Source organism: Emiliania huxleyi (assembly GCF_000372725.1).
Source record: "Emiliania huxleyi CCMP1516 unplaced genomic scaffold EMIHUscaffold_62, whole genome shotgun sequence".
In the NCBI taxonomy this organism is placed as follows: Eukaryota; Haptophyta; order Isochrysidales; family Noelaerhabdaceae; genus Emiliania; species Emiliania huxleyi.
The window spans coordinates 497,898-511,966 of NW_005197351.1; the positions used below are offsets into that span (position 1 = coordinate 497,898).

At 68.1% G+C, this 14,069-nt stretch overlaps 2 protein-coding genes across 2 annotated transcripts; one reads left to right on the forward strand and one right to left on the reverse strand.

Moving 5' to 3' along the window:
* Window positions 1–5,332: 5,332 nt before the first annotated feature.
* EMIHUDRAFT_104811 (hypothetical protein) lies at window positions 5,333–9,263 on the forward strand (the record flags this gene model as incomplete). Its single annotated transcript, XM_005763774.1, has 7 exons — window positions 5,333–6,001; window positions 6,358–6,518; window positions 6,984–7,056; window positions 7,125–7,181; window positions 7,498–7,561; window positions 7,702–8,473; window positions 8,762–9,263. The coding sequence occupies 7 exons, from the start codon at window positions 5,333–5,335 to the stop codon at window positions 9,261–9,263; spliced, it is 2,298 nt and encodes a 765-aa protein (XP_005763831.1).
* A 379-nt stretch (window positions 9,264–9,642) lies between these two features.
* On the reverse strand, window positions 9,643–11,633 carry EMIHUDRAFT_214767 (hypothetical protein; the record flags this gene model as incomplete). Its single annotated transcript, XM_005763775.1, has 3 exons — window positions 9,643–9,753; window positions 10,020–10,422; window positions 11,479–11,633. 3 exons carry the CDS (start codon window positions 11,631–11,633, stop codon window positions 9,643–9,645), a joined length of 669 nt encoding a protein of 222 aa, XP_005763832.1.
* Window positions 11,634–14,069: the final 2,436 nt, after the last annotated feature.

A 14,069-nucleotide genomic window follows, 5' to 3' on the forward strand; every position in this document is an offset into this window, starting at 1 on the left:
CGCCGCCGCCGCCGCAGCCGCAGCCGCCGCCGCCGCCGCCGCCGCCGCCGCAGCCGCCGCAGCCGCCGCAGCCGCCGCAGCCGCCGCAGCCGCCGCCGCAGCCGCAGCCGCCGCCGCAGCCGCCGCCGCCGCCTCCTCCTCTGCCGCTGCCAGAGCGTCTGCCTCGGCTTCGGCCTCCCGGCGCGCCTCCGCTGCCACCAAGGCTGCCTCCTCACCCGCCTCTGCCGTGTCCTCCTCGCTCGCTTCGCCTGCCGCTTCTCCCAACGCCTCCGCCAACCCCTCGACCGACGTCTCCGCCGTGATGCCGTACCGAATCCGCTCCTCGTGGAGCGTCTCGAGAAGCCTGATCAATCCCTCCCTGTCCAGCTTCGCGGGCTTGGCTGCAGCTGCCTCTGACGGCGCCTCGGGATCCTGCGACGGCCCAGCGCCGCCGCTTCCGCCGCCCTTCTTCTTCTTCTTGCCCTTCTTGCCCTTGCCGCGCTTCTCCGCCTCGACCTCCGCCAGCAGCTCCTCGGCGTGCCGCGCCGCCTCCGCCTCCGCCGCCGCCCGCTCCGCCGCCCTCTCCACCGCCCCCGCAGCCCACGCCGCCTCCTTCGCCGCCTTCTCGGCCGCCTTCTCGGCCGCCGCCTTGGCCGCCGCATGCTCCTCGAGGGCGCGCACGCACTCGGCGCTGCCCTCGTTCTTGGCAATCTGCAGCGCTGTGCGTCCAGCCACCGTGCGCAGCTTCGTGTCGGCGCCCGCCCGCAGCAGGCAGAGCAGGACGGCGGGGTGGTCCTTGAAAGCGGCGAACATCAGCGCGGTGCCACCCTTGCTGCTCTGCAAGTTGATCTCCGCGCCGTGCTGCACCAGCAGCTCGACCACCCGCTCGTGGCCGTTGAGGACGGCGAGCATCAGCGCGGTGCGGCCGTCGCTGCTCTGCAGGTCGATCGAAGCGCCACGCTGCAGCAGCGTCGCGACCACCCGCTCGTGGCCTCGGTCGGCGGCCCACAGCAGCGCGGTGTTGTCGTCGCTGTTCTGCAGGTTGATCGTAGCGCCACGCAGCAGCAACGTCGCGGCCAGCCGCTCGTGTCCGGCGCTGGCGGCGATCATCAGCAGCGTAAAGCCGCTCACACCCGCAACAGTGAAAGTCGCGTCCACCCGCCCGCCGCCGTCGAGCCACACCAGCACCGTCGCCTCGTCGCCTTGCACAGCCGCCTTCACGACCTCCTCGGGGACGGCGTCCTCGCCCGTTCCGCTCTCCACGCCATCAGAAGAGGACGCGGCAGTCGGTGCCGCCGCCGCCCCCTTGCCCGAGGCGGCATCGCCGTCCGCCCCTGCGCCGCCCGCCTCGCCGATCTCCTCGGGAGCCGGCCCGCTGCTGCCGCCCTCGCCGCCCGAAGCGCTGCCTGCCCCCGCGCCGCCCGCTTCGACCGCCGCCGCGTCGCGCCTCTCCGCCGCCACCTCGCCGAGAAACGTCTTGACAGCGGCGACGCACTCGGTGTGACTCTCCTCTTTGGCAAGCTGCAGCGCCGTCTTGCCCTCCGCAGTGCGCAGCGCCATGTTTGCGCCCGCCCGCAGCAGCCGGATCAGAACGGAAGAATGGCCGTGGAAGGCGGCGCTCGCGAGCGCAGTGTAGCCGCCGATGTCCTGCAGGTCGACCTCTGCCCCGTGCCGCAGAAGCAGCTCGACCACCCGCACCTGGCCCATGTGGGCAGCGAACATCAGCGCAGTATAACCGTTCAGCGCGGTGCTGCTCTGCAGGTTGAGCTCCGCCCCGTGCTGCAGAAGCGTCTCGGCCACCTGCACGTGGCCTTCGTTAGCGGCGGCCATCAGCGCGGTGCAACCGACGCTGTTCTGCAGGTTGACCTCTGCGCCGTGCTGCAGCAGCGTCTCGACCACCTGCACGTGGCTGATGGTGGCGGCGGCCAACAGCGCGGTAACGCCGATGCTGTCTTGCGCGTCTGGCTTCGCGCCCCGCTTCAGCAGAAGCTCGACCAGCTGCTTGTGACCTTTGGCGGCGGCGATCGTCAGGAGCAGACAGCCACTCACACCGCGACGCACGCACGTTGCATCAACCCGCCCGTCCCCGGCAAGCCACGTCTGCACCACGCCCGCCTTCCCGTCCTCCGCCGCGGCTTGGATCTTTTTCGGCAGCGCGAGCGGCGCAGCAGCCGCCGTTGAAGCGCGTCCGCGCCCTTTGCCAGCCCCGGTTCGGCCGGGCATGAGGGCGCGTGTGGTAGGGCGCGAGTGCGGAGGATTCGTTGAGAGATTTTGTTTTTGTTTTTTTCGTTGTGAGCTCCTTTTTCTTTTTTCGGTGTACCTGTGTGAGTGCCAGTGCGCGCCAGTCCCGTGCCCAGTGTTGTGCGAGGGAGTTTTGTTGTAAAATTCTTTTTTCGCCTCTCTCGAGGTTCTCGAGGTGGAAATCCTTTGGCCGCGTTGGGTAGCGAGGATTGGTGTAACCCGAGCCACGGAGGCGTGTTTTCTGGCGGCCGACCGTCAGTGCACGGAGTTGCCCCTTCTCCGTATCCGTATGTATGTATGTAGAAAGTTGAACTTTTTTCTGCCCCGGCAAAAAGAAATCCGGCCGCGCTGACCGCCGTGAGCCTCCCTCCCTCGATGGCCTCCCACCGCATCGGCGCCCGCCTGTCCGGCCTCTCGCCAGAGCAGCTCGTCGCCTTCATCGACGAGCAGGCGCCCCTCTGGAGCGCCGCCGCAATGCGCGTGGCGGAGGAGCACGCCGCACGGCTCGTGGAGCAGCCCGAGTGGGTCCTCTCCGAGGTCCTCCTCTCGCCGGACCTCGCCCCGCACATCCTCGCCCAGCTGCCGACCACGGAGCACGCCGTCAAGGGGACGTGCCGCGCGTGGCGCCGCGGCTGGAAGGAGACGCTGAAGAAGCGCAAGCGGCCGCGCCTGGCCGTGATCGGCGGCGGAGGCAGCAACGACGAGTTTGTCAACTCGCTGGAGCGGTACGACCCGTCAACGAATGAGTGGGAGCAGGAGGCTGTGGCGCCGATGCCGTCGGCACGAAAGTATGTCGGCACGGCGGTGCTCGATGGCAAGCTCTACGCGGTGGGCGGCGAGAGCGAGGACGGCGCAACTCTCAACCTGGTGGAGCGGTACGACTTTGAAACGAAAGCGTGGGAGACGGTGGCGCCGATGGCGGTCGAGCGGTTTGCTCCCGCCGTGGCGGTGCTCGACGGCAAGGCCTATGCTGTTGGAGGCTACAACGACAACGACGAGGATGTCGACCTCAGCTCGGTGGAGCGGTACGACCCGACAGCGAACATGTGGGAGGCGGTGGCGCTGATGGGGACGGCTCGGCAGGGTCACGGCGTGGCGGTGCTCGACGGCAAGCTGTACGCTGTTGGCGGGTACAGCGACGACAGCGGCGCCCTCAGCTCGGTCGAGCGGTACGACCTGGCGACGAACGCGTGGGAGGAGGTGGCGCCGATTGCGACGGCGCGATATTCTCACGCCGTGACAGTGCTCGACGGCAAGCTGTATGCTATGGGAGGCTACGACGAGAACGGGGCCCTCAGCTCGCTTGAGCGATACGATCCCGTGACAAACGCGTGGGAGGCGGTGGCGCCGATGACGGCGGCGCGAGAGTCTCCCGGTGTGGCGGTGCTCGACGGCAAGCTGTACGCTGTGGGCGGGCGGGGCCTCGCCGGCCCTAGCTCGGTGGAGCGGTACGACCCGGCGTTGGATGCGTGGGAGGCGGTGGCGCCGATGGCGACGGCTCGGTACCTTCCTCTCGCTGCTTTGATGTAGCGCCGGCCATGGCACTGCTGTGCTGGAAGTCGATTGAAAGACGTGTAAGCAGACCCTGCTCGCGCAGCAGGGGCGGACCTCTCTCGGATGGCCGTGGCCCCGATAGACTGAGAGTATGTGTGCGCGCGCGTACGTGGCAAAAGTTGCCTTTCCTTCATTCGCTGCGCTAGCTTCAGCTTGAGCTTTACGCATCCGATAACACGCACAGCTCGAGGAGGAGGACCTCGCCCGCCGCCCTTTACGGCAACTGAACACGTAGTCGTCCACGCTGTGGGGGTTGTGTGTGGGTCCTGTGTCTGGGAGGGAGGGAGTGGGGTGCAGGTTGCTCACCCACGGCACCGGGCCGGTGCTTGCACTTTGAATGCCGTGGGGCTCCTGCCCGTGTCCGGGCGTGGAGATGCGAGGGTCGCCCCCCCTTGCCCCACCACTTTAGTGTGTGTGGAGACGTTTACCTTACCTTACCTTACCTTACGGCTTTAAGAGCTTTATGTGGCCCGAGACCCCCCGCAGCCACGCGCCCACATTGCACATAGAGTACCCAGTCCACTCCACTTCACGAGTCGGTCCACGCGAGACCGGATTTTTCTATCATGGAGCTTGGAGTCCCCTCTCTCGCTCTCGCTAAGTCTCTTCACGGCTCTACAGATTACAGCATACACAAGTCGAACACCCAAGCGCGATCACAGACGATTTTACGTCAGTATGAACTCGAATGTGCGTGGCCGGGACCCCTCGCGCCCCTGCGCCCTGCCCCCGAGGCTGGCCCTCTCAATGCCATACATGGACTCATCGCGCTCTACCTGTACACGAGAAGAGTGAGCCTCTCCCTCACGTTGCGGCTGCGCAGCTCCGTCGAGATGAGCCGGAGGGCGAGGCCCCGTCGCGGGCGGCCTTTGCGGCGGATGCACGACTCGCTCACCTCGGCAGGCTGCAGGGCGACGGTCGGCGAGACTGGCGAGTCGTGGGGCGGCGGGCCGTCGGCTGGCCTAACGGGCAAGAGGTAGACACGTCACACGACGAAGCGTCACCACGCCCACACTACACTCAAGCTGGTGGGGCAAGGGGGGGCACGGCCATCCGAAATGTGCAAAATTCCCAGCGCAGTGTTTCCCGTTACGCATGGGAGTGTGCGGCTGTGACCTCCCGTGGCGAGCGATCAGGCGCTTGGCCCCTTCCTTGGTGAGGCGGCTGTAGTCGATCTCGAGCGGCGCCTGGCCGCGCCTGCATGGAAAAACCCGAGGGGAGGGCCCAGACCTACCCTACCTACCCCGTGTAGATGAGGTCCGCCCAAGCAAAAAAAGAATCTTACAACAAAACTCCCTCGCACGACACTGGGCACGGGACTGGCGCGCACTGGCACGAACACAGGTACACCACGGGAGCCGCCTAAGCGACTCCTGCGAGGGTGGCGAGGCACTTAGCTCCGTGCACCCGCCCACCCCCGCCACAGGCAAGCTCATTCAAAAAAGAATAAAAACAAGAAGCCGCGCCTCCCGCTCGTCCTGCGGCCGCCTCGGTTGGGTTGCGCTGACGCCCGCACAGCTGGTTGCGCTGACGCCCGCACAGCGCGTCACCGCCAGTCATGGCGCCGCCGCTCTGCAGATGCAAGATGCCCGCGCGCCACGCGGAGACGAAAAAGGCGGGCCCAAACCACCGCCGGCCCTTCTGGAGTTGCGCGGCGACAGACAGCCGCGGCTGCGACTTCTTCCAGTGGGACGGGCCGCCGCGTGCGGCAGCAGCCGCGGGGCCGGCGGGCCCGTCCGCGGCGGCGGCGCCGGCACGGCAGCAGCCCGATCGCATCGATGGTCAGTGCGGGCAGTGCCGTGCTCCCGTGGCGTACCTGACCGTCTCCTCCCAGAATGCTCGCGGGAACCAGGGACGGCGCTACTACCAGTGCTCCGCCTGCGACAAGTTCAAGTGGCTGACGCCGGCTGCGACGCCCTCTTCCGAGCCGGCCACGTCCATCAACTTTTACGCGGTGACTGACCGAGAGACGCTCAGCGCGGTGCAGGCGCTGCTCGCGGTGCCGCCGGGCGTACGGCTCGGCGTAGGTCGCGACTACACTGAGCAGCGCGCCGTACCGTACGACTACCTCGAGGTGGCCCACGCGTGGCGCGTCATCAACCGGGAGAAGCAGGCGAGGTTCGACTCCTTTCGGCAGGGGCTGACTGCAGCGCCGCCGGTGGCGCTGCGAGAGGCGCACGCCGCCGCAGCCGCGGCGCTGCGGCGAACGCAGTGCATGCGCGGCTCGGTCGAGCCGCGGGCGGAGGCCAACGAGGCGCTGCTGCTGCATGGCACCAAGCCGCACCACCTCCACTCCATCCTGTTCGAGGGCCTCGCCCCCTAGAAGCGGAATCCGTGTTCATGTCTCCCAACCAGCCCTCGAGAGACACGCACTCCGCTGTATTCACTGTCTTCCTATCCGTTGTCTTCATGCGGTGCTCTGATGAGGTTGGTGTATTCAGCACGTAGGCCTCGACCCACAAATCTCCTCCGACGGCCTCTTCGGGCGAGGCACGTACTTTGCCGAGGCGGCCGCACCCCTCGCCCGCTTGCTCCGCCTCTCGGGTCTCGCACGCACCGCCGCCGCCTCCGCCCCCGCCCCAGGACGCCGCAAAAGTGGACCAGTACCTCGGCGTCGACCTGCGAGACCGCAAGGGCGAGCCCGCCCACGCGCTGCACCGGCTGCACCACAAGCTCTACACCAACCTCCCCCACAAGGGTCACGTCTACTACGTCCTCGTCTGCTCCGTCGCGCTCGGAGACCCGTCCCGCACCAGGCAGCCAACCCTAGCCCTAGCCCGAGCCTAGACCCCCGTCCCGCACCAGGCAGCCAACCCTAGCCCTAGCCCGAGCCTAGACCCCCGTCCCGCACCAGGCAGCCAACCCTAGCCCTAGCCCGCGCCTAGACCCCCGTCCCGCACCAGGCAGCCAACCCTAGCCCTAGCCCGAGCCTAGACCCCCGTCCCGCACCAGGCAGCCAACCCTAGCCCTAGCCCGCGCCTAGACCCCCGTCCCGCACCAAGCAGCCAACCCTAGCCCTAGCCCGAGCCTAGACCCCGTCCCGCACCAGGCAGCCAACCCTAGCCCTAGCCCGCGCCTAGACCCCCGTCCCGCGGCTCGAGCAGCCCGTGGTGCGAGAGAAAGGGGCGGAGCGAGTGGCGGCGCGAGCGGTGCTATCACCACTGCTGCCAGGGCCCTCCACAACGGCCCTTCTCCGTGCCTTCATGCAGGGACGGACGCACCGAGCTGGGTGGTGGCGAGCCGCTCTTTGCCGACGAGGAGCGGCGCGCTCTCCGCCGCCCGGTGTGAAGTCCGCTCCGCCCGTGGCCCGACAAGAAGCCTCGATCCTGAGCCTCCCCGACCTGTGACAGGCCCGCCACGCCGCGCTGGCCGAGCTCGGCGAGCGGGTTGTCCGCTTCCGCGAGCTGGTCCTCTTCCGCCCAGAGGCGATCCACACACGCACACACGCACACACGCACACACGCACACACGCACACACGCACACACGCACACACACACACACACACACACACACACACACACACACACACACACACACACACACACGCACACACACACACACGCACACACGCACCGCTCACCCACGCGCACTGGGCCTTGCACTGTGAATGCCGTGGGGCTCCTGTCGTCAGACGTGGAGACGCGAGGGACTAGCCTGGCCCCTTGCCCCACCACCTCGTGTGTGTGGAGAAGTGTACCTGACCTGACCTGACCTTACCTTAGGCGATCCAGATCGAGCTCGTCGTCGCCGTGCAGCGCACCCGCCGCTTCTGCGGCGCGCTGCAGCGTACACTCCACTCACCAGATCTCACTCACTAGACACCTCTTGCCACCGCCTGGGATGTGTGTCCTGCAACCGCCGTTGGAAAAAAAAGGGCCCCCCCCCCCCCCCTCCACACCGCCCTCCCTCCCCCCCCCCCGCCGCAGACTGCTCGCCGCCGCTGCCCGCCGCCATGCCGATGGGCCCGCTCCCATGGCAGCGCAACCATCGGTGGGCGCGGCCGCAGCTCGTCTGCCCTCTCAGCCTCGCCGGCGAGTCTTCCGCTGCCGCGACCTTGCGTTGCGTGGACTGCTGCCGGCCCCTCGCCAGCGCGGGCGCCGACGCGTCCGCCCGCTTGTGCCACGGCTGCGGCGCGCTCTGCCTCGACGGCGCTTCGTCGCTCGACTGCGGCGGCTGCGGGAAGCGGATCTGCGCGGAGTGCGCCGCGCTGCCGGCCGCGCAAGAGAGGTGCGGCGTGGTGGCGCACGCGGGCTGCGGCTTCGAGCTCGCCCTGCCCACCTGCCACTGCGGCTTGCCGGCGGCCGTCCGGCGGAAGAGGCGGGACGGGTCGACGTACTATGCGTGCCCGGTTGAGTCGCTCGAGCACCATTCCTTGGCAGGCGGAGGAGGCTGGGAGGAGGAGGGGTGCAGCTTCGTCGACTGGAACGGGCCTGCTGAGGCGGCGGCGCGCAGCAGAGAGCCCCAATCACCGACCGAGCTGATTTCGCAGGCCACGGGGGAAGCAGCGGCCCCCGCCGCCGCCGCCGCTGGTACCACCTCGCCTCCCCCAAAGCGCCAGCGCGGCGGCGGCGCCTCCTCCGCCAGCGGTGCTGCGGAGGTGGTGGACTTGTGCGACAGCGAGGCTGACTCGGAGGCGACGCTGTGCGACTCCGAGTCGGGCTCATCCGCCTCGCCGTCGGAGGAGGAGGGGGCGGCGACGTCGCAGCCGCCCTCGCAGCCGCCGTCGTCGCAGCCGCCCTCGCAGCCGCCGTCGTCGCAGCCGCCCTCGCAGCCGCCGTCGTCGCAGCCGCCCTCGCAGCCGCCGTCGTCGCAATCTCAGCCGCCCCAGCCCACCCCAGACCAGCTCCAGAGGGCGGAGGCCAACCGACAGGCGGCGCTGGCGCGCAGGGCCGCCGCACAGCCGCGGCGGCCAACGGCACCGGAGGGGACCCCGGCGGCGGCGACAGCGCCCACGCCCATTGAAGCAGCCGCCGCCGCGAGCTTTAGGACGGGTCAGAGCGTCTCGTACGCGCAACGGGACGGCACCCAGTGCCTCGCCACCGTGAGCGCCGTGCTGCCTGGCAGCGTGGACGACCCGGAGCCGAGCTACACGGTGGCGATGCCCAGCGGCATGCAACGCGACACCATCGCCGCGCGGCTCACGGCATCCTCGCCGCAGCCGCCACCGTTGCCGCCGCAGCAGCCGACGCCGCCGCCGCCGCCGACGCCGCAGCAGCCGCCGCAGCAGCCGCCGCAGCAGCCGCAGCGAGCGGTGTGGGAGGTAGAGCTCTCTCGCGCTTTCGTCGCTTTCGGCGCGCCGGCACAAGAGGAGCTGGAGGCGGCGTTCCAGCGCGGCGACCCCGTCGCGCGCATCCGCGTGCGCGGCCAGTCCTACGAGGTCTCGGTGAGGGCGAGTCAGCCGCGGCAGCAGGCGGTCGGAGGCGGGTCGAGGAGCCGCGCGGTGCGGCGGCGAGAGCTGGGCGCAGCTGGGGCGGCGGGCGCTGAGTGAGGCTGAGGGCGGGTAATTTTTCGCCCGTCGTGTGGGGCGATGCCAATTTTATAAGTATCAATGCTGAACTACTCGGGCGCCGATCGCGTACGGCGTGCACGGGCGGGTTCACGTTCAGCGGCCTTCACGCTTCAGGGCGACGGAGGTGTGTGTAATGCATTGGCTGTGCGATGCCGCACCACATTGCGATGGTGATGCGTAGGAGCCGGCGGGCGGCACGTGCCCGACGGGTGGCTCGTGCCCAGTCGTCCCTGGTGGCGGGCCGGTGGGCAGTGGCGGCAGCTGCTGCGGTGGCGGCCGCAGCACTGGTGGCGGCGGCCGCATGGCAGGCGCTGAGCCTGCGGGCGGATTGGCGTGTTGGGCTGGCGCTGGACCGCGATCAGAGCTGATACCATGTGACGGCGGAGTTGACGCCTCCGACGGTCGTAGCGGCGTGGCTGAGGGCGGCGGTGGAGGCGCCCGATAGCGCGGTGAGGATGGTCTCATGGGTCTAGCAAACCATAGACGACACCAAGAGAACGCGAGGTAAAACCCGACGGCTATGGATGGTAAAAGGCGGCGGTAAAACCCATCCACACGGGTTTCGGTGGGTTGGATGGGAGGTAGAATGTCTACCTACCGCACGTGTCTTTATATTGGCGCAGATATATGTAAATAAAGCCGTGGAACTCGTGTAACACATATATCGGTATGTATGCTTTTCTCATATATCGACCCGCGTCAAGACAGCTGCCGCGTGCAGATGCCGCCCTGCACTGGCACCGCCTCGGGCAAATACCCGTAGTCCTGAAACTGGAAGCCGAGCACAACGAGACCCGCGATAGCAGTCAAGAAGGACAGGCCCTCGGCAGCGCCCAGGAGGCCGCCCGGACCGGCAGGGAGGCCCGAGCCGCTCGTGGCTTTGCTCAGCAGAGCGGCGGCAACAAAACCGATGACGACGAGATATGAAATCCCCTCCGCCGCGCCGAGGAGGCCGAAGGGCCCAGCAGGCAGGCCGCACCCGGTGGTCTTGAGCGTGTAAAGGCTCCACCACATGATCGGCTGCGAGCACAGGCCGAGAACGGCCGCTGCTGTCGTCGCCTGCTGCTGCGGCGCTGAGGCGGCCGGGCCTTGGCTGCGAGCGGCGCCGAGCGCCTTGGCGTGGTGAGCGATCAGCGGCCTGGGGTGGGTGAAGGCGGAGGCGCCGTGGCTGCGAGCGGCGACTGGTGGCTTGGCGCGGTTGTGAGCGATCGGCGGCTGCGTGAAGCTCCGCCGTCTTGCAGCAAAAGCACAGTCAGAACCCGCCTCATACGACGGGGGGAGGGCGCGGCTGTTGTTCCGTATCAAAGCACTGGGCTGTCTCAGGTGTGCGGGCGTGCTGCCCGCCCTTCTGGCTACTCGAGTACTGACAAAATTCTTTTGTACAGTCGCGCCAGTCCGCGCCCTTGTCGTGCCAGTGTGCTATCATCTGTCTAGCGTCCACCCATACCGCGTTGGTGTCCAGTCCGAGCCTGGCTGTTCTTCACCTTTCTACCTACCTACCTACCTGTGCTGTGAGAGAGGCTTGTATTTTAAAGAATTCTTCTGTGCGCCGACGCTCCAAGGCCTCGTCGGACGCAGCGCGCAAGGCGGCGTTCCACGCCCGCGGCTCGCAATACTTCATCTCGAGACAACAGCCGTACGAAACAACAGCCGAGTACGACAGGGGCCGGAGGGAGGGCGCGGCTGTTGAGTGTTGTTTCGTACTACTCGAGTATCACCTCGTTCGTCTGTGAACAGGGCTCGCACGACGCACTAGAGCTGTCAAACGTTAACTTTGGGCCTAACAGTTGCACTATTGTTGGCTGAAATCCTCAACGTTGTTCAAGTGTTCTCCCCCAGCCCAAGCTGTTACTGTTTGTTACTGTTGTTACTGTTGTTCAGTGGTCAGCAAGCAGAAAATGCCAAAAAACCCGGGTAAAACCCGAAAATACCCGGGGATTTCCAGGTATTTTCGGGTATTACCTGCACTGGACGCTGGAGGTCGTAGACCAACCCACAGCGCCAAAGTCAAGTGACTTCTCGAAGTCACTCACCCCCGCGCGCACAGTACGTGCTCTAGCGGCCGGCCTTAGTGCCAGCGGTGCGCGCCAGTCCCCAAAACAGCTTTTTTTGAGCAAGAGCATTGAGTCGTCCGAGGTTTCACTTTTCCTTCCGCTTTCTTCCCTACTATCGTGCCGAGTGCGTCTCTCCCCACTCTCGAATCATTCGGCGGAGCATGTGATGATTGGCGAGGCAAGTGTGCTGGAGCTCCTCGCCCGTCATCGGGCTCGTCGACTTGGTCGCGAGCCAGCGCTCGATCGCCGACCGCTCGTAAGCATGCCCGTCTGCCGCCATCACCGGGTCGCTCATGACCTCGGTCGTGATTGGGCAGATGAAGTCGGCCGGCGGCTCCTCCTCCTCCACCGAAGGCGGCCTCTCTGCAGCCAAAGAGGACGATGCTTGCTCGTCGGGCGCCCGCCTCTCCTCCACCAGCCTCGCGCTCTCCTCGAGCGCCGCCGCCAACTCCGCCTCCTCCGCCGCCGCCAGCGCTGCCTCATCCTCGGGCTCCTGCGACGGGCCAGCGCCCCCTCCGCCACCCTTCCCCTTCTTCTTCTTCTTCTTCTTCCCCTTCTTGCTCTCCTTGGCGCGCTCCCCCGCCTGCTTCTCCGCCTCCTCCCCCGCCAGTAGCGCCTCGGCATGCCGCGCCGCCTCCGCTTCTGCCGCCGCTCTCACCGCCTCCCTCGCCGCTGCCTCGGCCGCCGCCTCCGCCGCCGCATGCTCCTCGAGGATACGCACGCACTCGGCGTGGCCCTTCTCCTTGGCCCACTGCAGCGCTGTCTTGCCGTTCTCAGAGCGCAGTGCCGTGTCCGCGCCCGCCCGCAGCAGGCGGAGCACGACGGCGGGGTAGCCTTGGATGGCGGCGCACAGCAGCGCGGCGCAGCCGCTGCTGCTCTGCAGGTTGATCTCCGCCCCGCGCTGCAGCAGCAGGTCGACCACCCGCTCGTGGCCCTCCTGGGCGGCGCCCATCAGCAGCGTGATGCCGCTCACGCTGCCTCTCTCGTACGTCGCGTTGACCCGCCCGCCGCTGTCGAGCCACGCCAGCAACGCCGCCTCGTCGCCTTGGAGAGCTGTTTGCCTGGCCTCTTCAGGAAGGCTGCCCAGCGAGCTAGAAGAGGCCGCGGCCCTCGCTCCCGCCACCGCCTCGCCCGAGGAAGCGCCGCCCGCGCCGCCCGCCGCCGCCTCGCGCCGGCTCGCAGTCACCTCCGCGACGTGCTGCCGGAAGGCCTCGACGCACTCGACGTGGCCGCTCTTCTTGGCCATCTGCAGCGCTGTCTCGCCGCTCGCACAGCGCAGCCTCGTATCCGCGCCGGCACGCAGCAGGCGGAGCACGACGGCGGGGTGGCCAAGACCGGCGGCGAACATCAGCGCGGTGATGCCATTGCTGTCCTGCATGTTGATCTCCGCGCCGCGCCGCAGCAGCAATTCGATCACCCGCTCGCGACCACGGCCAGCGGATAGCATCAGTGCGGTGACGCCGCTCACTTCGTCTATCACGCGAGTCGCGTTGACCCGCGCGCCGCTGTCGAGCCACGCCAGCAGCGCCGACTCCTCGCCGCGCGTAGCCGCGTTCGCCGCCTCTTCAGGAAGGCTGCCCAGCGAGCTGGAAGAGGCCGCTTCGCCCGAGGAAGCGCCGCCCGCCGCCGCCTCGCGCTGGCTCGCAGTCACCTCCGCGATGTGCTGCCGGAAGGCCTCGACGCACGCGGCGTGGCCATTCTCTTTGGCAAACTGCAGCGCGGACTTGCCGTTCCAGCCGCCGTTGCCCTGCTTGTTGATCTCCGCCCCGTGCTGCATCAGCAAGTCGACCACCCGCTCGTGGCCGGTCATGGCAGCGCTCATCAGCGCGGTGTTGCCGTAGCTGTTCTGCTTGTTGATTTCCGCGCCGTGCTGAAGCAGCAGATCGACCACCCGCTCCTTGCCGTCGGCGGCGGCGAGTAGCAGCGCGGTGTTGCCCATGCTGTCCTGCAAGTCGATCTCCGCGCCGCGCTGAAGCAGCAGCTCGACCATTCGCTCGTGGCCGCAGCGGGCGGCGTACATCAGCGCGGTGACGCAGCTCACATCGCCTACCCCGCAAGTCGCATTGACCCGCCCGCCGCTGTCGAGCCACGCCAGCAGCGCCGCCTCGTCGCCTTGGAGAGCTGCTTTCGCCGCCTCTGCGGGAAGGCTGCCCAGTGAGCCGGAAGAGGCCGCGGCACTCGCTCCCGCCACCGCCTCGCCCGAGGAAGCGCCGCCCGCGCCGCCCGCCGCCGCCTCGCGCTGGCTCGCAGTCACCTCCGCGATGTGCTGCCGGAAGGCCTCGACGCACTCGGCGTGGCCCTCCTCCTTGGCATGCTGCAGCGCGGACTTGCCGTTCTCAGAGCGCAACTTTGTATCCGCGCCCGCCCGCAGCAAACGGAGCACGACGGCGGGGTGGCCTTGGAAGGCGGCGCCCATCAGCGCGGTGCCGCCGACGCTGTCCTGCATGTTGATCTCCGCGCCGCGGTGCAGCAGCAGATCGACTGCCCGCTCGTGGCCATGCTGGGCGGCGAGCATCAGCGCGGTGATGCCTTTGCTGTCCTGCAGGTTGACATCAGCGCCGTGCCGCAGCATCAACTCGACCACCCGCTCGTGGCCATGCTGGGCGGCGTACATCAGTGCGGTGCCGCCGTTGCTGCGTTGCAGGTTGATCTCCGCGCCGCGCTGCAGCAGCTCCTCGGCTACCCGCTCGTGGCGTTCCTGGGCGGCGATCATGAGCGCAGTGTCGCCGTC